Raw genomic sequence first — 22357 nt, 5'->3', positions numbered from 1 at the left:
GTATGAACTACCCATTTTTTCTTGTAAGGATCAGATCTCACATTTACGATGCCATCATGACCATCCAGGGTATCAAGGGTCTCTTTTTCTTCAATAGGATATTTGAGGTCAGTAGGAGTTTTTTTTTTTAGAATAACTGCATAGCACGGTTTCGAAGAGACAGAACACTCTTGCGTTAACGACGGAGGACGTCCATTTGTTCAAGGCAGGAGAGTTCTCAAACACTCAGACAAAGAGTGTAGCTCAGATAAACTGGACTTTACACGGCAACTCAACTCACAAAAAGTATCGGCAGTAATGAATGGTACTTCACTAGGAAGGTGGATAAAAAAGGCTGGCAGACCAACATCATCAGCATCGAGCTTTGTAACAGTAACAAGCATACAATTGGTATTAATTAAAATGAATAAATAAATCCTAAAACGAGCTTTGTAACAGTAACAAGCATACAATTGGTATTAATAAAAATGAATAAATAAATCCTAAAACGTGTGGAACTTAAACTGAATAAGCAAATCAAGCTTGAAACGAACAAAAATTACGACATACGAGAGGTTGTGTTTTGCCTCCTTTTCTCACTGTAAAAGCCTAAGACCGACTACGTCATTTGCGTTTTACTGAAAACAAATCATATTACAAATATTTTCTTTGTTTTCAATGATGTAAAGTTATTACATCATTGAAAATAAACATAAAAATTACAGTAAAATTAAATTTTGAACTTATCAGCTTTCAGCAATTAATATCGTTATATACCAAATATTCAGTTTAATTTTATTAGTTCTTCCAAAGATTATTCAAGACAAATATAGTTTCAAAACAAACAAAAGTTTGGATACTGCCCCCTCTCTAATTGTAAAAGTCTGAAGCATGCTGCGTCATTAGCGCTTCACTAAAGACAAATTGTATTAGATTTTTTTTTAGTTATTACAGCATTTAAAACAAAAATAAACATTAAAGAGAAATAAAATCTTAAAACCGATGATGTTTCAAGAATTAATATCATTAAAAATCGAATATTCAGTTTGATTTTATTTGTACTTTCCAAGAATGCTCATGACACATATGGTTTTCAACAAAGCGCCAATGACGCAGTAGGTTTTAGACCTCTGTAGTTAGAGAAAGAGGCAAAGCCCAAACTCTTGTTTGTTGTATTTTTGTTCGTTTCAAGCTTAATTTGCATATTCAATTAAAGTTTCAAGCGTTTTAAGTTTTATTCGTTCATATATATTAGTATCTATTGTATGTTTGTTTGCTATGACTGTTTATTTACTTTTTGTTCGTTCTGGGTTTCATTTATAGTTCAATAACAAAATGTTTTTGTTCGTTTTAAGCTTGATAGCATACTCACCTTAAACTTTGATCGTCTTAAGATTTTAAGACGAAATTCTCTATTTCGTCTTAAGTAATGTTCCAGGGACATATAAGGTTTATGAGTAAGGAGTGGTCGTAAAAACTTCAGAGGTTGCTCATTTCATTGGAAATTGAAATTTTTAGTTCAATTCTTAAGAGTCTAAAGAGATCAGAGGCCAAATACCCTCCCTAGCCCATATAATTACCAAAAATGAACAGAAAGACAACTCCAGTTCTTAGGCAGAGCATCATCAATCATATTAATTACATAGAATTTTCTGCTTTGACGAGTACAATAAACTCGTCCTGTTTTGGTGTACAACAATCTGTATTTGTAGAGATCACCTTAAATTACCTTAATTCACAGCTTGGAGTGAAAATAGGACTTTGATTCGATTGAATCACTTCTTATGATGACAGTTGCATACATGGTTGATTAGATTCTGGTGGAAGATTTTGGTGCATCCCAGTCAAATCTCCGCGGTTTGTCACTCCACTCAACATCCAGACGGCGTTTCAATACATTTGTTGATTCAGCAGAAACAGTGTTCTCCTTGAAGTTGTTCCAGAAGTTCACAATCCGGTTCGAAAAGAAGCTGGATCTTGCACCAGTCCTTGCATGAAGTTTGCGGATTTGTTTTGGGTGTCCTCGTGTTATGTGGGAGGGGTCAGTCTCCAGGAGCTCATTTTCTTGATTGGTAGAGAGGAGTTTGTGTGCCTGGATCATATCCCTACGTATATAACAATAGACTATTCACTCTGATATTTCCGATCTAGTTTGGGGACGAAAAAGCCGCTCTTTACATAATAACCTTGGTCCATTGTTATATGTTTAATTTTCGAGCCACTTTCTCCTGCAGATAATTTCTCAAAAAGCCCCTTTTAAGCTCATGTGAGTCCTGCATTACTTCTTTCATGAAAAAAATGGGAGTTTTTTTTATGTTCGTTTTGATAATTCCAAGTTTACCCAGGAAGAAGAAGGCTGCTGCATCACAGTAGTGTTAAAAAAACCGATGGAGACCGGAGCTACCGGAAAAGTAAAACAGCACGGGTGACTTTGCTTACTTAAACGAAAACCACTAAACGTAGCTATGATTTTCCAGATTTCAACTACAGCACTTCCTAAGCGCAACAGCAACGCTATTGTACTAAAGTACAGAAATGTCGAGGGTTTGTAAAATTTATTATTTCTCTGATTGTCAATGTACCAGCTTCATAAATTGACTTCCAAAAAGGTGGTAGAGGTATATTGGCGACAGTCTGCTGTTTTGCTAAACCAGGCCAATTTTGTTAAACTATACCTTAGTAGTTGGATTGTTTCCATATTGATGGTTTCTTAATGCAAATGTTCTTAGGCCCAGATAACTACATACTGAAGTAAATATCTTAGCTAGGCCTATACTGATAATCAACAGTGAAGCCTAATCTCAGACAGATTCTCTAAACTTGACAGCTATGTAGCCAAACTCAAACTTGATAAGGTTTATGTAAATGGACTATTTAGATAGAAATAAACTCACCTGTATAGTCAGATTGCATCCTGAATCCTAATTTAACATGCATTTGCATCAGAAACAAACTTGACCCCTATTCTAATATATCCTAATTCAAAGTAGGCTTAGCCTATACATTTGCACATTAGAGGGGGGGATTGGGGTAAAGTTCAAACTTCCTCTATAGTTAGAACTTCATCCTGAATCTAAATTTAACATTCATTTGCATCTGAAATGACCTTTTTCCCCTCCCCCTAATGTGTAAATATATCCTGTGGATTAGAATATAGGCTACTCTTAATTGGTATACATAGAGGTGGTGGTAAAGTTTGTCTCTGGTGCAAATACATTTTTAATTTGATTCAAGATACAATTCTTACTATAGAAGTAAGTTTATTTCTTAGCTACCTGAATACTCTGTTGATTTAAACCTTATCCTTAGAATTTTACCCAAAACTGTTTTCAGCTTCACAACTTTGCTGAATCTCAATTTTTGAGATTTTAAAAATATGCAAATTCATTTCCTAAATTTAGAAAAAACATTCTAAATAGGGTCCAAAAAAGGCTTAAAACTGAATTTATAAGAAAAGCAATTATTATATTAATAAAGAGCATAAAAAATGGCATCTAGTGGTATGATTACTTTATTTGTTGGTCAATAATACAAACTGATCAATATTTACCAAATTGTGTGATTATATAAACATTTGCTGCTTCATCAGTCTTAGCACTGTAGGATAGGCAATTAGGAGTCAGGTATTATTTGATTGCTTAGAGAAGATCCACTTTTGAAATCTTTCAGAAAGATGCAACTTTGCAAGATAAAGCTAGGATTCATTAGCATAGACTAGTCATCAGCACCAAGAATTTGTTGAAAATGAAACAAATCCAGTGGCACATCTGGGATTCCTGTTCAGGGGGGATGGGATGCACCAGCTAAAAGCCACCAGAAGTCTAGAAACTCCAGAATTAAATACTGTTAGAGTCCTGTTTTTGAGCTCTGCTACTAAAAAAGGATAAAATAATCAGCTCAATTAATGCAATTGAAGAGATCTAATCTCAATAATCCTTCAATTGAAAACAAAAATTCATAATCATAAATATTCTTTATATTTTCATCCATCCTGCTTCAGTCCTACATTTGCTTTAAACATTGTTAATATCCAACATGACATCACAATTGATAGATATGAATGTGACACTACACCACCTGCTTTCTCCTGTCTGGTTATGGAGGTATGTCTGAACTGTTTTAGCTTGTATACTCCTGATGCCATGGGAACATGAAGGGTGGAAAATACAATCAAGAATAAATGAATAGTGGGAATAAAGTGGCTGTTTCACTCACTAAGAGCTCCAGTAACTCCATGAGAAGGATAAGGCTCACCAATAGACCTCCATTTGATTTGCCAGACAGTCAGATCAGGAAGGATACTAGTCTCAGAGAAACATAGCTGCTTATTGTTTTGTAGCTTTGTCAGAAGCTTGGCTATTGCAGCATCAGCAGTAAAACAAGGTAGCAAAAGTTGAATTTTAAATGCTGTAGTTAGATGGTTAAGAAATATTATTTTGAATTCTTCACATAGCTGCTTGAGGTATGGGGAAGAGACAAGTCTTTTAAAAAAGAGAAGTGTTTGAAAAGTTGAATGACCTGTGATAGTATCTTGGTATTGAGGTGGGTGTTTCAACATTTTCATCTGTCTAAGCTGTTTTTCCTTAAATTGAAGGAAAAGCTGCTTCTGCTAACTTTTTAAATGCATACTGGCATAGACTAATCTTTTTACATTGGGCAAGTAGATCTGCATTTTTATTCTGCAGAGAAACAGAATCAAACTTACTTTTGCAACAAGAATCAGAGAAAATAATGCTGAACCTGGCAATGGCTGCTATTACAGAGTTGGCTTTTGCCATTGGACCTGAGTTGGACTGGTTGTCAACAAAGCTTTCCAGTACTCAAACAAGAGTAGGGAAAAGCTCCAGATTTGTGATGACACTATCATGCTTTTCAACCCACTTTGTAGTGCAAAAGCAAAGGAGCTTTTGCTTTTTTAATTGTAAAAGAAAGGATGGTAGTAAAGAAACTAACATAGTAAGTAGTAAAGAAGCTATATAGTATTTAAAGTAAGTTCAGTGTGGAGGCCTTCATCAGGGCAAGGTTTAAGCAGTGCATGTAAATAGAAAGTAGATGCTTCTTACATACTACTGCTTGAACACTCTTGCACAAACTGGACATGTTACTACCTCCATCAAAGCCAATCCCATCTAACTTGTTCTTGTCTAATCCAAACTCTAGGCACAGTCTAATAACCTACTTTGTTAGACCTACAATAGTCAAATCATTTGCAGTGTCAAAGCACAAAAACCTTTCTTCTATTTATGATTGTAGAAACAGATGACAAGAACAAGCTATTCTTTCAAAGTTACATCACCCATTTGATTGGCCCATATCAATAAACTCTGCATTTCTTTGCTTTATTCAGAATTGTGTTTCAATTGACATTGCCTACACTAGAGAAGAAACATATTTCATGTTTCTAGGAGACAATTCAAAATGTCCCTGCAATTTTGTAATTTTGTACTCTGCTAGTGACAATATGTCTTTTTAGTGGGAAATAAGGTTCATTCATTCATAGCTACATAATTTCAGCCATGTTTCACATTTTGTTTGATTCTTTGGCTAATTCCAAGAGGAAATAGGAAAACTGACCTCATAGTTGCCATCTCCCTTCTTGCAGGCCTTGGGAGAAAAGGCTTGGTTCAATAACCAGGAAAGTGGCCAAAGGCCTCAGAAGATAGGGGACAAAAAATCAACTCTTGTTGTCCAACAGTTCTTTTCTTGCATGCCTCGGCTCATTGACAATAGTCTTTTCCTTATTCAACAAAGATTTAGGGCACATACTTCTGGTGGAATTGTGTAAGCCATTTTTTTTAGTCTAGTCATGAGATTAGAAAGTTGATATGTAAGCACCATACCTCTAGGTCTTGCATCTGCCTTCATTTCACCTCTTCTTTCTCAAGAAATTAAACAACTCTTGCCTTTCTAAGTATTTTCTGCTAATGGAGAGAAGACCAGTTGGACAATCAATATATTCATTTCCTAAAACAACTAAGTTAATAAATAATCTGTCACTACTCTGCTGTGCAGAATAGCTTTTCTGATAGAGTTGTGGATTTTCAGCAGCTGCTTTAATTAAAAAAAAGTTCTAAGAATTTTGGAATTTCTCTAAGGTATTAAAGAAATCTATTTTATTATTGGTGTTAGGATTTAGAATAAGCTATTGAAGTAAATGTTGAGGTTGTAATGTTGAGAAAATGCTGACAATAGTTTTGGATGATTGGCATCATGCAATGCTGTTATGGGGTTGCTATGCTTCATTTTCAATGTCCAATCTTTCTTTAAGCATTTAAAAAGTGAAGAAAAAACTATAAAACTGCAAAAAAAAGTTACTGGTTAATAATCTCTTTGAGTGGAATGCTTTTGCCACAAACAAGATTAGATGAGTTCCTTTTATCTTTGTCTCAGTAACTAATAACATTCTTAGTCAAATGCTAACAATAAAGCTTATACAGCTTTCCACCTGATCAAACTTAATGGTAATAAGTATGAAATAAGAGCTGCCTAAGAGTTGAACAAAGTGATGGAATACTACTACTACCAACAACTTGCTGCAGCAGCCAGCTGTTTGAGACCAATACAGCTATACATGCTCCTTCTCAATCCCAATCTATTTAAAGCCTCCTTCTTTGCACCCTCCCAGGTAGTTCCCATTTCCCTTAAATGTCTACAGAATCTGAACTGTGAATTATCTGCTTTTCATTTGGTCCTAGACAGTTGGCCAAAAAGGTCAATCTGTAATCCTTTATCTACAGATGGTGCAATATTTGTATTGATAAGGATTTAATGACCCAAGCTACTTAAAAAATAAAGCAACACGTTAGCAAGGCACAAGCATAAAATAAGCATAAGCATTATATAAGCATAAGTATGGTACAGAAGCACAAGCATAGTAGGATGCCTCAGATGGTGCCTTAGTCATTTCAACCTTTCTCTCATTATAGCCCTAGAAAGTAGGATTGAACCACACTTGTTGTACAGCATACTGTTTGAAATATGGCCATTCCATTTGGGTATACAGAACAATCTGTAGGTAATTTCTCTGGAAAACATCTAGCAACTCCTGCTCTGTTTTCTGTAGTGCACACACTTCAGAACTGTACTTGACCATATGTCATCACAGCAGCTTCCAATGTTATAATCTGGATTTGCATACTTATCTTCCTGTTCTTCCGGAATTTTTCCAACTATGAAAAAACACCCTGTGCCCTAGCTACTCTACTTTTAACAACTTCACTGCATCCACCATCTTTACTAATAATACTACCAAGGTAAATGAATCTATCCACTTGATCAATCTTCTTGCTATCCAACACCACCTTTTCATCTTCACCTACTCCTACCATTAGGGACCTAGCCCCTAATTAATACTAATTTTGATGACATTAATAATTTGTTAATATAAAATGCAATGTTAACGTTAATTTTCAAGCCTGTTTTCACACCCTGAACTCACAAAACCTCTAAAAGTTTATCCATTTTGCTAACACTTTTGTCTAGGATGCTTAAATCATCAGAATAATCTAAGTTGATGTGAGTGTTACTTCCTCAATTGATTCTCTGTTCTGTCATTGTTTTTGCTGTGCTTCTTAGGACAAAGTCTATCAAAAGAGTCCATGCAAATAGGGATATAATGGAACCCTGCTTAACTCCTGATTTAATACATAAGCAGCTACAAACCTCATTTCATAACTTATTGCAGCAATGTTATACTTATACGTAGAACTAATTGCTTAAATGTATGTCTCTGGTTCACCATACAAGGATAAGACCTTTGCTAAGACTCTTCTATCAGTTAAATCAAATGCTTGCTCATAATCTGTAAAACAGAGGACTAAAGGTGTTTGATTACTCAGGCACTTATCAATTATTAATCTAAGAGTGACAATTTGGTTGACATGTCCTCTGTTCTACCTAAAACCACACTGTTCTTGTCTTAATTTTTTAAGTCTAAAAAGCATGAGCATATTAAGTAATGTGCTATCAACAGGAACCAGGTATATGCCTCTGTATATACCAAACTCGCTCTTATCATCTTTCTTATAGAGAGGTGTAGTTAGAGTTTTTCTAAAATCTTCTTTTTCAAAAAACATTCATAATCTCCAGTAACTTATTTCTAACCTGATACCCACCATATTTAAGAAAGTAGAAACCAGGTATATGCCTCTATATATACCACACTCACTCTTATCAAATTTCTTAGAGAGGTTTAGTTAGAGTTTTCCTAAAATCACTCCTGTTCTTCTTTTTCAAAAAAAACATACTCGTAATCTTCAGTAACTTATTTGTAACCTGATAACCACCATATTTAAGAAACTCATTTACCACACTATCAGCACCTGTGGCCTTATTATCTTTAAGTCCTTTTGGTAATGTGACTAATTCCTCCTAACAAAATAAATCTTCCTTCACATCCAAAGTGTCATCAACCTTTTCATTATTTTCTATATATTCTCTTGTAACTCTACTATGGTTTAGCACATTCTGAAAATGTTCTACCCATTCCTCTTTTACTCTTTTATTATCTCTAATTGTGTCCCTGTTCTTATCTTTAACTGATACAAGTCCAGATTGACTGTTCTCTCTCAATATATTAACATGCCAGTACATTATTTTACTATTATACTATCTGGCTGCATCTCAGCAATGTTATCCATGGCTTCCACTTCACACATCCTTAATTCATATTTTTGTGTTTTCTCCACTTTCTTTACATTCCTCTTATTTTCATATGACATATGACTCAAATAATTCCTTTACAAGCCCTTCCTCTCTATTAAACATAAAGTACTGTCACTAATATTCCTAGCTTTGTTTCTAACTTTCTTCCCCAAGACACCATCAGCAACTTCACAAACTATTTTCCTGAAACTATTCCATCCATCTTCTTCATTGTCAAATTTAGAGTCTCCATTTTAGTATTAAACTGTTCCTGGAAGTGATCTTTACTTTTAACATCAATAATAGCACTCCTATATACCGTAGTGTCTTGTATTGATCCTGCCAGTTTTCAGTTTACAATAATATAATCAATAAGGTTAGCTGTCTTACCATCATGTGAATACCATGTTAATGTATGGGCCATTTTATGACCAAATACTATATTGGTTGCAACTAAATTGTTATGCCTACAAAATTGCAGCCTTTTCCTGCACCTAATTTTTCCTAGGCTAGGATAACATCTATCCATATTTTTACTGACATTGACATTGAAATTCCCTAATAAAACACCACATTTTTACCTGGGACCCAGTCTATTTGTTCCTGTAGTTTTAAGTAAAATTCATCTGATTCACTACTATCTCTGTCAATCAGTTCTACAGAGGCATATACTATATGACTGATGCACTGCACTTCTTAGACAGATATATAAAACCCAAAAAAGTGCAGCACTTCCAATATATCATCAAAATATACAACAAAAATCAAAGGGGCTGCTTATTAAATTATTTGGGAATTCTGGAGGACCAGTCCTTCCCCCTAAATAGGCCACTGCATAAAACCCTCTACATTCTAAAAAAAAGAGAAAATATGAACTTATGGGGTCAAAGACAGATAAATCATTGGACAGAAACATATTTTGTATGAAATGTTGGTCCACTTTGGTCATGAAAGAATTTATTACCTGTAAGTACAGAAGTTTATCAAAGTCCAATTAAACTTGCTGTCTGATTATATACCAGCCAATTCATAGTTTCTGAATGAAACCTAATCAGAGGTCAGATTTCCTGTCAAGAACTAGATAATAAAACAGTTTTATTAAAACAGCAACAATTAACTGTGTTAGATATTTCAAAAGAAGGGTTTCACGAGAGTGGGACCAATGGTACATTTCAAAACAAGGTCATGAATAGTAAATAATATCATCAGCCATTGTATTTCTGCTAGAATCCATTATATTGAAATTACTTATTCTAAAGCAGGGATGCCATCACCTATCAGTTCCAACAAAATTGGAAACATGTGTCCAGTTCATTTGGTAAATATGGTTTAAATATGACTAGAGACTCACAATTTCACAAATAATTTTAACTGTGTTTTTTATTTTATTTTTATTTTTTACTACTTGCATTCAAATTTCTGCTTCATGTTTAACAATTCTCAGCCACCAGTATTTTAGTATTCTTGTTAAGCAGCCAAGTTATAGCATGGAAAGCTAGCCTGATTTTATTATTGTTTCTTCTTCTGAAAATCAGCTCCTTGAATCTAAAATAGATGTCATTTGGCTTCTAACTGGTTTTCTTCTGAGGCACCCATCATCAGTATAGTCTTGGTGTATACCAAAAGGTGATTTTTCTCATGTGTGTACTTCTCTTGAATTCCCCCCTCCATCAAATGTTGTTATTTCCTTTACTTTGTGTCTTATTAACTGAGGCTAGAAACATTTCTATCAATCATTTGTATATGTTTCTTTTCTTTGCAGCCAATTATCATTGATGCCAGTGGGCATCTTATGGGTAGACTTTCTACTGTTGTAGCAAAATCACTTCTCAATGGAAACAAGGTTATTGTTTTAAGGGCTGAAGAGATTAACATTTCAGGAACTTTTTATAGGTAAGATTTCACTATCATGTCTCTGACCTGCTTTGGGTTTTACCATTTAATTTAAGATTAAGAATTTTTATCCAAGAATTGCTAAAACAAAATGGAAAAGAAAATGTACACAGACAGTCACAACTTATTGACTAGACAGTATTCAAAAGTAGATAAACTAAAGCAAGGTAGCTTGGGTTATTTTACATAACAAGTTCAAGTTTGTTAATATGTTGTTGTTGCTGTATTCTAATCCGATTTGAGTCTTGCCTCCAAATAACAATAATTAGCTGATCATTCATCAACTGCATGTAAGCTTTGTCAGCAGAGTGATTGCAGGGTAAAATATATATTGGGTAATTCTATCACCATTGCTAATGTTCTCGAGGAACTTCGAAAAAAAAAAAATTACATCATCAAATGGCAGGATTTATTTTCTTAAGTTGTTAAATCCCTGCAGCCCTCTTTTTTTTTTTTTACTGATTGCATTGGTTTTTTAAACTTTAAGGGTTTCTCTTAATTATAAGTTAGTTCAACCTTTTGCTTATTGTAAATTGAATTTGTTTTATTTTAAGTTAATGAAAACAGTTTGTTGAACTTTTGATTGTGTTGATCTTGTATCATTGTTGATAATGGAATGATAATGGTCTTAGAGAATGGATCTCTATCTTTTAGGGCTAACCTTAAGAAAAAGACAGAATTAAAATGCGAAATAAATTGTGAGCTTTCTCGGATTCTAGGTGAATCTCTTATATCAATACTGTTTGCTTTTTTGGTATATTAAAGAGGCATGTACATTTAGATGAAACATGACTACTGGACATAGAGTTTTTTTTACAGGATACTATTATCTTTTATGCAAAGTTGAGTAAAGGGCAGCAATGGTTGACCTCTACATTGGGTAATCCCGAACCAAGGACTACAGTACCTTCATCTTCAAGTGAGCAACCAATTGTTATTCGGCCAGAAGAGTCCAGCATAAGGAGGGTACCATTGTCTCATTCACGTCATTTGACCCAAGTATTGCTACCTTCTTAGCCAGGTTTTATTAGTTATTTGTGGTTGTTTAGTCAGGGACTTCACCTGCATATGTAATTCGAACATGACCTGTAACGCAACTGCCATTTTGTGTTAGTGTACCACCCAGTTACTTGAATTTGCTGGCTTCCTCAATTTCTCTTTACCTAAGTTTAAGACCTGCTGTAGGCGAAGTGATTATGCCATGAACATTAACTTGGTCTTACTCACAATGATCTGCAGATCTGTTTGGGAGGCTTTTGAATCTGGCTCCTCAATGTTCTGTTACATATCTTCTGTGATCAGTCTCTGTTACATACAACTGTTAGGGGCTATGATATTCTTTATGTTTTTATCTGAAAAAAAAAATCCCCTGTTGCTTCTTGATGAACTGAATCAAAAGTTTTCATTAAGGGCATGGAAACCAAGATGATCTTTACCTGCCATTAATTTGACTCTTTAAGCAGTGCCAAAAGACTGAAGATTAGGTACCCATCATCTTCCAGTTTGGCCAGTATATGGCCAAACTGGAAGTTCCACATATGACCAGTTTGGTTTAAAACCATGTTGCTAATCTCTTAGCGTAGAATCTACTTGTCCTTTAATTTTGTTTACAGTTACTTGACAGAGAAATTTGATCCAATCATCTGAATTGTTACTCCTCTCTGCCCATTGCATTCTGATTTCTTTCCTTTCTTGAATGGTTAGATGATCTCACCCTTCTTCTGATCAGATGGGAGAGCCTCGGCGTTCCATCTTTTCTGCCATATTAAACTGACTCTGGTTAAGCACTGAGGAGAATTATCAATATCATCAAAAAGGAATTAGGCCTGAATATATATAAAAATTAGAGTGGTAAATCTAGGGTGCCAAAGGCTTCTTGGATCTGACATTTCTCCTTTGGTCAGAAGCTGACCCAGGAATGCAATTGGGGAAGTGGGTTTCAGCAAAGGTCAGTGTTTTTTGTCTTTGGCTTTTAAATAATAATCAAAAGTTCTGTAATTTATATCTTCAACACTTAGACAGACGTTGGTTTGGAGTCTACTGAATTTAAGCCTCTTTCAAAATAGAAGAACAGCAATGAGGTTAAACTCAATCTTGGCATGCCACAATGAAGAAACACTTCGAGCTTTTGGGGGGATTGTGGAAGACGGACACAATTGGGACAAAACACGGGGAAATCATGAGTCCCCAAACAAAAGACCTGAGATAGTGGCAAAATATTGTACAGTGTATCCTTTCTGTTGAGTTGGGCTGAACAGTCTTGTGTTGCATGTATAGCACAAGCAAGTGGGTACATGTTTCTACAGTTTCCACGACCAGCAGCTCGTTCCACTCAGTAGGCAGGTTCTCGGCGCAGTTTCAACAAGTAACTCTAGTTTCTAGAAACAAGAAATATTGGAAGCAAGAGAAGGGAACTCTTCTGAGAAGTAGGACATGGCACTGAAATTATATAAGCAAAAGTATGACTGTAAATAACAAGGATGTGGAAACAAAGAATTTTGAGAATAAACCTAACCAAGAACATAATAAAATTCTAATACTTCTCTCCTTAATTTTTTTTTTTTTATTGAAGCTATTCATTTTTAAAAAGGGGTTTGCTGATCAAACAGTTCGTGATAACGAACTGTAAGTAAGGAGCCACCTGGCTCAATAGTAATCGAAAAACTAAAAAACGAAATAGGTTCAGCATATCAGAGAACTTCACTGTGGAGGTTTCAAGCTCCTATCTGCAAAAATGTGGAATTTTGTATTTTTTGCCAGAAGAAAAATCACGGATGCATATTGATTTGTTGTTTTTTTCTTCCCAGCGGTGATCATATCGACCCAGTGGTTCTAGAATATGGCAAGAGGGCTCATTTGAACGGAAATAAGATGTTTTAACGCTTTTGTAAGTGACCAAAAAATTGGAGGGCAACTTTCCCAAAGTCACCAGACCAAAATTTTGGTATAGCCATCATTTTGAGATTCGCACAGTCCCCGGGGGAAGGGCTGCAAGCTGTGAACTTTGCCCATTGTTTACACATATTATTGGTCATTGGGAAATATACGGACGTTTTCAGGGGGATTTTTTCTTCTGGGAGGGGTGGGGTCGGGGAGTAGGTTATGTTGGAGGATCTTTCCATGGGAGAAGAGCATTTTCCCTGAAGGGGGTGCCGGATTTCCAAGCGTTATTTAAAAAATGACCAGAAATTAAATAAATAAAAAAGTTTTTTCAACTGAAAGTAAGAAGCAATGTTAAAACTCGAAACGAACAGAAAATACGTATATGAAGGGGGTTGCCTCTTTTTAACTTTTAAAAGAGGTTATTATTCTAATTAAACAGCCTTTGTAATTCAGGAGTCATTCAAACTAAAAACAAACTTAGGTTAGGCGATTATGATTAGTTTTAAAAAAGTAAAATTGATATGCAAATTTCGTTTTAATTATTTATGTACGGTGAGCAATTTTCAAAATCTGCACTAATTCAAAAAGGTTCAGAAATTAAATAATTTTTTTTTCAACTGAAAGTAAGGAGTGACGTTAAAACTTAAAACGAACAGAAAGTATTTTGTATATGAAAGGGGCCGTCCCTCCTCAACGCCCGCTCTTTACGCTAAAGTTTGGCTCTTTCTCACAACTCTACTTTTTAAAACAATAAAAAACTTTAGCATAAAGAGCGGGGCATTGAGGAGGGGACAGCCCCTTTCAAATACGGAATAATTTCTGCTCGTTTTAGGTTTTAATGTTGCTCCTTACTTTCAGTTAAAAAAAGTTTTTTTTTTATTGTCTATATGTTTTATTTAATGTCTTATAAGATTGACTGCTACTTGCTAGAGATGTGGAAGATCTTTTTCTCTTTTTATCAGCAAACTGACAATGCTTCTCACTTGATATGAAGTTCCCTACGGGATTTTAATGGGGCATTTTAGTTTAGTAACTACATTTTTTTATCCAGATGAAGAGTAAGTTTTTCGCGATTGCTTATAGCAAGGGATTGGCTCCCTAGGATAGTTAAATTTCATTTTTCATGATGAAAAACCCAGCTCTATGATCGATATATGATTATTGCTATGTTCCAATTGCTGATACTTCCGAAACATTCTGCCTTTTTACTGTGATGTGCTGAATAAATTCCTAAAAATTTGTTTGCTTACAGAGCCAAGCTCAAGTATCTCCGTTTTTTGAAGAAAAGATGTAACGTAAATCCTGCCAGAGGTCCCTTCCATCACAGAGCCCCATCTAAAATCTTCGAGAGGGCAGTCAGAGGTTAGTATTATCTACTATGAATTTGTCAAAATAAATAGTTTAACTCTGCTGATGTTAACCATAATGAAGCAGTCTAATAACTCCGGAATGGGCATAACACACATCTAATATCATTTAAGAGCAAGTTGCAAAACAGGACGCGAAGAGAAATATGAGTAAAAAATGAGAACAAAATACTAGTGAAAAAAAAACATAGCTTTAAATATACCCTGATGTATAGAAGAAAAAAGAAAATGCATCTAAAAGAGCCTTACTTTCAAGCCATGTTATAATCATATCTGTAGATAAGAACAAGATTACCTATAAACTGTCAAGTGTAAAGGCCGGTCAGAGTAAAGATTTAGTTTTTTTTTAATTAGAGCTTCTCTAGCAAAAGTACGACGTTAAATTACTGAAGAAGACGTATCATCTATTAATCTTGGCTCACTATCAACATGTGATTATAGTTTGGCTTGGGGCATTGATCTTCCTCTAATGAAATCTGCCTTTGAAATTGGTGTGGTACTATTATTTTCACAATCTTGGAAATATTCCTGGTTATCAGGGTTTTCTCCCTTTATCATGCGTCTACTAATCCTATACCCAGGATTGTAATTGGGGAGTGGTTTCAACAAAGGTCAACGGTTTTTGTCTTTGCGCTTTGTAAAATCAAAGGTTTTGTTGATTTTGTAATTTTTTACGTCATTAAAATCCCATTATTTCCTCCATTTTTTTATGGAAGGGGGAATGAAGTAATCTTATGGAGTTTAATAAAGGAGCAAACCCTTTAATTTTAGATACATTTATACTACATTATTATAGCCATACTGTTTGTGCGTACCTTATGGCCTACATTCTGGAAAAGGGTGTTGGAAGTGTTTTAGGCTCCCCAAAGAATATTTTACTTAGAAATTTAGGAAATAATTTTTTTTGGGGGGGGGGGAGGGAATACTATGTCCGGGTACTTGCATGTTAACTATAACTTTCATGTTTGATGTCAAATTAATTGGTTTTCAAATATTAGCTTCAAGTTGTTTATGAGTTCTTCTTCAACGACAGCTCATAGAGTTGGTTGTGGTCTTATTTCCATTTCAAGTGTTGACTTGGCCATAAAGCAGAGCTGAGTTGATACGAAGATTCGAAGAAGCTGCTTAGAAGTGTGATATCTTAAGTCATGAGATACACTGCTAAAAAATGAATCTTCTAGATAGTATTGTTACACTTACAGAAGACTGATGCTTCTGTAAAATGATCTTTCAGCGCGTCATTGGAGGTGGCTTTATGGACAATGTTATTAATTAATCGCTATTTCAATGTAAACAATTCTATTTCTTTGAATAATTCCAGTTTTTGGCATGATGAAAAACCCAGCTCTATGATCGATATATGATTATAACTATGTTCCACTGTCTGAAACTCTGTCATATAGTTAACTGCAAACCTACTTTGATCCGTAGTATATATTCTTATTATTTTTAGGTATGATTCCATACAAAACCACCCGCGGTCGTCAAGCAATGAAACGTCTCCGTGCCTACGAAGGTGTTCCACCGAAATATCAGAGGATGACTAAACAAATTGCGCCTCGTGCTCTTAGAGCCGTTGCACTCAAACCTGGTAGAAAGGTATGTTGTTGTTGTTTCTGGTAGTGGTATGCACTTCCGTTGGCAAAAGTTCCTTATAGGCTAGTTCCTAATTCTTTGTTTTTATGCTGTTGCTCTAGCACAGAGAGTGAATGAAATGGTAATCAGAATTGTAATTTGAAGGTTACGACAGTTTTCTTTGGCAGTGGTGTTGTTTGATCTCAAATAATAAAGCCAATCTTTTGACATGAATTTATGCGTTCTTTTATGGACCATAGGCCTAATAAACACAAGACGTGTTAGAAGCCGATCCAGTTAGAAAATTTAATTTTAAGCAGTATAATGCATGGGCTAATAAATTGCAAGACGTCACGGTCCCTTGTTATGGGCGAGTTGATTGAGGCCAGTGTTATGATGGGAAAGGGCTCGAGTCCAGGTCTTTCTCAAAGTCTCATTAGACAACATTTATCAAATACAAAATGGGAAGTTTGTGACATCAAACTACCATTGAAAGCGCAAACAATTTAGAGTCGCAAAAAAGGTTGATGGCTCGGTCCTGCATTTGTTGGCTTTCTTCAGCTACAAAATAAGAAACAAAGTGGAAGTTATGAAATATTGAAGCGATAAAACAAAAAACATAATTCATAATATGCACAGTTAGCTGAACTTTTATATATTAACAAGAGCTGGCAGTGGAAACTAATATCTTTTGTCCCACATTCATGATTTAGTTGCGACCCACCGATTTAGCCCCACTAGCCAGATTGTGTTTTAAATATACTTGTTGACTGGTAGATACCATTCGTAAGTCTGCTGGGTCTTTATAACGAGCACAGAATAATTGCGATGTTTTCCATAGTTGATGAGAAGTTTTCTTGTAGCCTAAGAATACTCATAATCCATCTGTTTCTCTTGTCTTAGTCAAGAAACCAGAGCACAAAAATAAGTGTCAATTAGCAGAGAGTAATCTGGATCTCTTCAAGATTATTTGAATCAATATCGTACCAACTAATTTATGAGTGTTCATTTTAGTGTTCGATGTTTGTTTGAATATTAGATATTGTCATGCCTAGAATGAATTAAATAAAAAAAATATTTTTTTTAACTTAAAGTAAGGAACAACATTAAAACTTAAAACGAATAGAAATTACTCCGTATATGAAAGGGGCTGTTCCCTCCTCAACAACCCGCTCTTTGCTAAAGTTTGACTCTTTCTCTCAACTCTACTTTTTCAAACATTACAAAACTTTAGCGCAAAGAGTGGGGCGTCGAGGAGGGGACAACCACTTTCATATACGGAATAATTTCTTTTCTTTTTAAGTTTTAATATTGCTCCTTACTTTCAGTTGAAAAAAAATTATTTAATTTCTGAACGTTTTGAATTAATGCATGCTTTGATTTTGGCTCTCCGCACATGAATAATTAAAACGGAATTTGCATATCAATTTATTTTTTTGGCTAAATGGCTGTCTCATAGTTTTGATTCGACGATTTTGAGAAAAAAGGAGCGGGGGAATAGGCCTAGTTATCCTCCAATTTTTTGGGTTACTTAAGAAGGCAACTAAAACAATTTTACGAACGTTTTTTTTAGTAAAAATATACGTAACTTTCGTAACGATTTTCTAAATTCGTATGTTTTTATTACGTATATGAGGGGGTCCGCCCCCTCGTCAATGCCTCGCTCTTAACACTAAAGCTTAAATTTTGTCCCAATTCCTTAAGAATGACCCCTGAATCACAAAGGCCGTAGAATGAATAGTTGAAATTAATAAAATTACTTTAGCGTAAAGAGCGAGGCATTAGGAGGAGGTGAACCCCTCATATGCGTAATAATTTCTGTTCATTTTCAATGAACAGATAATTTCTGTTCAAGCTATAATGCTGCTCCTTATTTTCAGTTGAAGAAACTTTTTCATATTCATTTTCCTTGCTCTTTAAAAAAATGCTAAAAAATCCTGCGCCCCCTTCATGGAAATTCTCTTCCCCCATGATAAGTTCCTACATGGAAAGTTCCCCCCGTATAAACCCCTTCCCTCAACTCCTCCCCCAACCAAAAAAATCCCCCTGAAAGTGTCTGTACACTTCCCAATAACCAAACTATGTGTAAACACTGGTCAAAGTTTGTAACTTGCAGTCCCTCCCCCGGGGACTGTGTGGGAGTAAGTCGTCCCCAAAGACATAGTTCTTAGGTTTTTACTATGCTGAATAAAATCGCTATCTCAGAATTTTGAGCTGGTGACTTCTGGAAAAAATGAACGTGGGAGGGGGCCTAGGTGCCCTGCAATTTTTTGGTCACTTAAAAAGGGCACTAGAACTTCTAATTTTCGTTAGAATGAGCCCTCTCGCATTCTAGGACCACTGGGTCGATACGATCACTTCTGGGGAAAAAAAACAACAACAAATAAACACACATCCGTGATCTGTCTTGTGGTAAAAAAAAATACAAAATTCCACATTTTGTAGATAGGAGCTTGAAACTTCTACTATGGGGTTCTCTGATACGCTGAATCTGATGGTGTGATTTTTGTTAAGATTCTATGACTTAAGGGGTGTTTCCCCTTATTTTCTAAAATAAGGCAAATTTTCTCAGGCTCGTAACTTTTGATGGTTATAACTAAGCTTGATGAAGCTTATATATTTAAAATCAGCATTAAAATGCGATTCTTTTGATGTAACTATTGGTATCAACATTCCGTTTTTAGAATTTCGGTTACTATTGAGCCGGGTCGCTCCTTACTAAAGTTCGTTACCGCGAACTGTCTGAAAGCTGAATCTTGTGTTATTATAATTTTATTAGAAATCGAAAATAGGTTTCCAAAAATTTTTCTGGAATGATTCTTTATTCAACGAAAAAATAAGAAGATTGTAGCTTATAGTCGAGTAATATATTTAACTTGACGTTGGAAAAGGTCTTACCGGGAGGGGGAGGGGTCAAAAATGCTTAACTATCATGGCTACTATAAAAATCGTTCCTTTCCCATGAATTTAGGTATGACCATGGAATTGGGTTAGGTAGACTTCAAGCTTTGGTAGTTAAACATGTTTGTTCTAATCTTGTTCAGTTTTGTTCTAACATTTTTGTTCAAACTACTAATGCGATTCTTCTGGAATGTTTTTGACTACGGTCAATAATTTTTCTTTAAAAAAAAAAGTATTGCGCAAACCCATATAGGCTAGTGCTCTAAGGGTTGAGCCTTGTTGATAACATGATTTCGCATTTTTTTTTCTCTTATTTCTTTTTTAAAATAGATTTCCTTTAGGCTTAATTTACTATATAGTTTTCATAATTCACTTTACTTACAAATTATTCGAAATTTGCATTTATAAATCTTGCACAGACCTTGCCTATTCTGAGCCTATTGTATGGGTATGTGGCTGTTTTTTTCTTGTGTTGGGCAATCATGTAGCAGTACTCCCTCATTCAAGTCCATGCTTACTGTAATATTAATAAAGGAAGTTGCTCTTGCTATTTCAATTCCTTTTTACTGTTGAAACGTTATTATTGGTCTTTTAGTTTTAGTCAAATCTTGACAAAATGAATAACAATCAGTGACCTTGTAAAAAGCAAAGGAGCTGTATTTTCATCATTATTTATTGCCCTAGCTAATTTGTTCTTTAACATCCCTTTGTTGTTGTTGTAGTACTGCAAAGTTGGAAGATTGTCTCATGAGGTTGGCTGGAAATATCAGAATGTCACGGCTACACTTGAGGCCAAGAGAAAAGTGAAAGCCGCCGTTGCTTACCGAAATAAGAAACACATAATGGTAAGCCTATTTTCTGATTAGGATTCTCAACTTGAAACTGTATTAAAATCTATTAGCCTGCAAAAAAAAAGCAATAGCATGACAAAAAAGCCAGAGAGGAGGAATAGTAAGGCGTAAAGCAGGATTAAAAAAATTTAAGGGATAACAGGATTAGGAGGAATAGGTATAAGTAGTAAAAAATAGACTTATTCCTGTTATTATAATAATTCTACCACCTATGCATTGATCTGTCTGATATTTAATCCGGAATTTTTTATATTCTCTGTAATTTCGTATTTGTGCTATAAAAAGGTAATTCCAGTGGTTATCCTAATGTCATTGCATAATAGTGTTCTATCGAGGATAAGGATTAGAATTAAATCCAAGATATGAATTTCATTTTCGTTGGTGTAAAGTGAAGTAACCATAAAATACTAGTTTTTCTTCCGATCCTAGAAAAAAACATGAAAGTCAAATTTATTGCTAGAATTAAGTTTTGTTATCACCTATTATGAGTCATTATATTTAAAATTTTGAAAATATACTCATACCTTCTAAAGTTGATCCCAACATCTGGATTTCTCACTGTTCTCCAGCCTCTTTTCGGAAGCATATCTACAAGCAGAACTATGTTAATTCCTAGGTTCTGGCATTGATTATACTGACACATCAAAATTTCGTGCTCCATTCTTCTTTTTTTTCCTTGAGTAGTTTTATGTTCCTTTTTCCTTTTAATCAGCTTCAGTGTTCTCAGAGAAACAGCTTTTGCCACCTGCCATATATAAGAAGCTAAGGAAAAACTGATTGGGGTAATAAGGCTTAGACCAAGTCAAGAGATTGGGCTGTTCAGAAAAAAATTGGTCCATCATTCTTTTTTACATTTCATAGGATTTTTGTCACTAGGGACTCGATTGACTCCTTATTTCATGAGTATCTTGAAGAAAAATAATTTTTTCTTTCCTTTATTTGGGCAAATTAATTAATCCTGACGTGTTCTCTGGCTTAGTACTGTAGATATTGAAGGTGGTTGATTGCAGTTTTGTAGTTTCTAGCTTTTATACCATGTTAGGTGCTTTTTTTAAGATATTTTCAGTGTCTGGGATTATTCCTGAAAACCTTTCTGTTGATTCCTTTAAAAGAAAGATAAAAAATCAAAACTAGGGAGACAATGTAGGTAAATGGCCACTAGTGGCAAATAGCAGCCCAACCGTGTAAATTTTGTGGTGCAAATCATTAGAAAATAAAATAAATAAGCTGTTCATGAGATTGCTTTCGAGTCGAAGGTCTCCTATGGTCTCTGAAACTAGAATGTTTTCAATGTTTGGTATATATGAGTTTATCTATCTCTTAATGTCTATGAATTTTGTGGCAATAACATAAATATATTAACCACTGAGTCAGCCGTCTTATTAAAATGGCCTTATGCGGACTTCACTTCTTGCCTTGCTCGTGTTAATTGGTTGCTGTAGAATGACTCCTAAGCCTGGCAAAATCATTTGGTGACTGGCTTTATGTTGTAGCCAGTAAATAATAAAAATGGCAAGCATAGTAGGCCTAGAGAATAATAACAAGGCTATTTTTATTATGTTCTGTAATGAGGCTTAAGGTTCAGCCCTGTTTATAGTACACCTCTCTAATGTTGGTAACCTTAGCTCATTGCTGTTTTAGATTAATTCCTAAATATCTGCTTTAATGCGATGTATTACAAAGAACTTAGGTTTTGCTAACCTAAGATTATAAATTCAACTAACTTTTATTGGCATGTTTAGAACTAAGAAGTATAATCGCTGCCATTTACTTATTTACTTCTATGGTCAAAATCTTTTTTGCTTTGTGACCTCAATTTTACAATTGCTTTTTTAACATTTTGCAAATATGTGTTTTTTCCTTTTTCAGAAAATGAAAGAAGAAGAAAAAAAGCACTACGCCAAGAAGATGGAACCTTACCAGCGAGTCATTGAATCTTATGGTTTCAAGTGAACTCCTTACGGGGAAGAGTAAATAAATTATTCTTCTCAGTATTTTTTTTCTAAGTCTCAACTCGTCAGGATTCTTTTTTTTTAAGAGTATAATAAGATAAATCAGATGTGCACAGAGATCTGTGTTTTGAAGGAGGATGGGGCAAGTAATGGTGTTTTTAGGATGGGGGGGGGTGTTCTGGGGTGGAGTAAAGAGAGAAGCAGAACAGAAAACCCTGTTGATTTTCGTCCAAGTTTTTCAGATTTTCCTGACTGATATTTTATACTAGTCTTGCAGAGAAGGAAACTCATCCCTAATCTTTTTGTGTATGGG

General features: G+C 34.9%; 1 protein-coding gene across 1 annotated transcript; it reads left to right on the top strand.

Annotated features, from left to right (window-relative positions):
* Nucleotides 1-2431: 2431 nt before the first annotated feature.
* Nucleotides 2432-22086, top strand: LOC136039773 (large ribosomal subunit protein uL13-like). Its single transcript, XM_065723641.1, has 6 exons — nucleotides 2432-2523; nucleotides 10385-10515; nucleotides 14651-14760; nucleotides 16219-16364; nucleotides 19964-20086; nucleotides 21962-22086. The coding sequence occupies exons 1-6, from the start codon at nucleotides 2515-2517 to the stop codon at nucleotides 22043-22045; spliced, it is 603 nt and encodes a 200-aa protein (XP_065579713.1). The 5' UTR covers nucleotides 2432-2514; the 3' UTR covers nucleotides 22046-22086.
* Nucleotides 22087-22357: the final 271 nt, after the last annotated feature.

Source organism: Artemia franciscana, chromosome 2, assembly GCF_032884065.1.
Source record: "Artemia franciscana chromosome 2, ASM3288406v1, whole genome shotgun sequence".
NCBI lineage: Eukaryota > Metazoa > Arthropoda > Branchiopoda > Anostraca > Artemiidae > Artemia > Artemia franciscana.
Note: the sequence above shows the minus strand (reverse complement) of the source record. Positions and strands in the feature narration are given on the sequence as shown.

What these genes read in the sequence shown, in the direction of transcription:
- LOC136039773 (XM_065723641.1), top strand. An exon ending in CTTCGAGAGGGCAGTCAGAG is followed by an intron (nt 14,761 to 16,218) that starts GTTAGTATTATC and finishes TATTATTTTTAG; the next exon opens with GTATGATTCCATACAAAACC. An exon ending in GAAATAAGAAACACATAATG is followed by an intron (nt 20,087 to 21,961) that starts GTAAGCCTATTT and finishes TTCCTTTTTCAG; the next exon opens with AAAATGAAAGAAGAAGAAAA.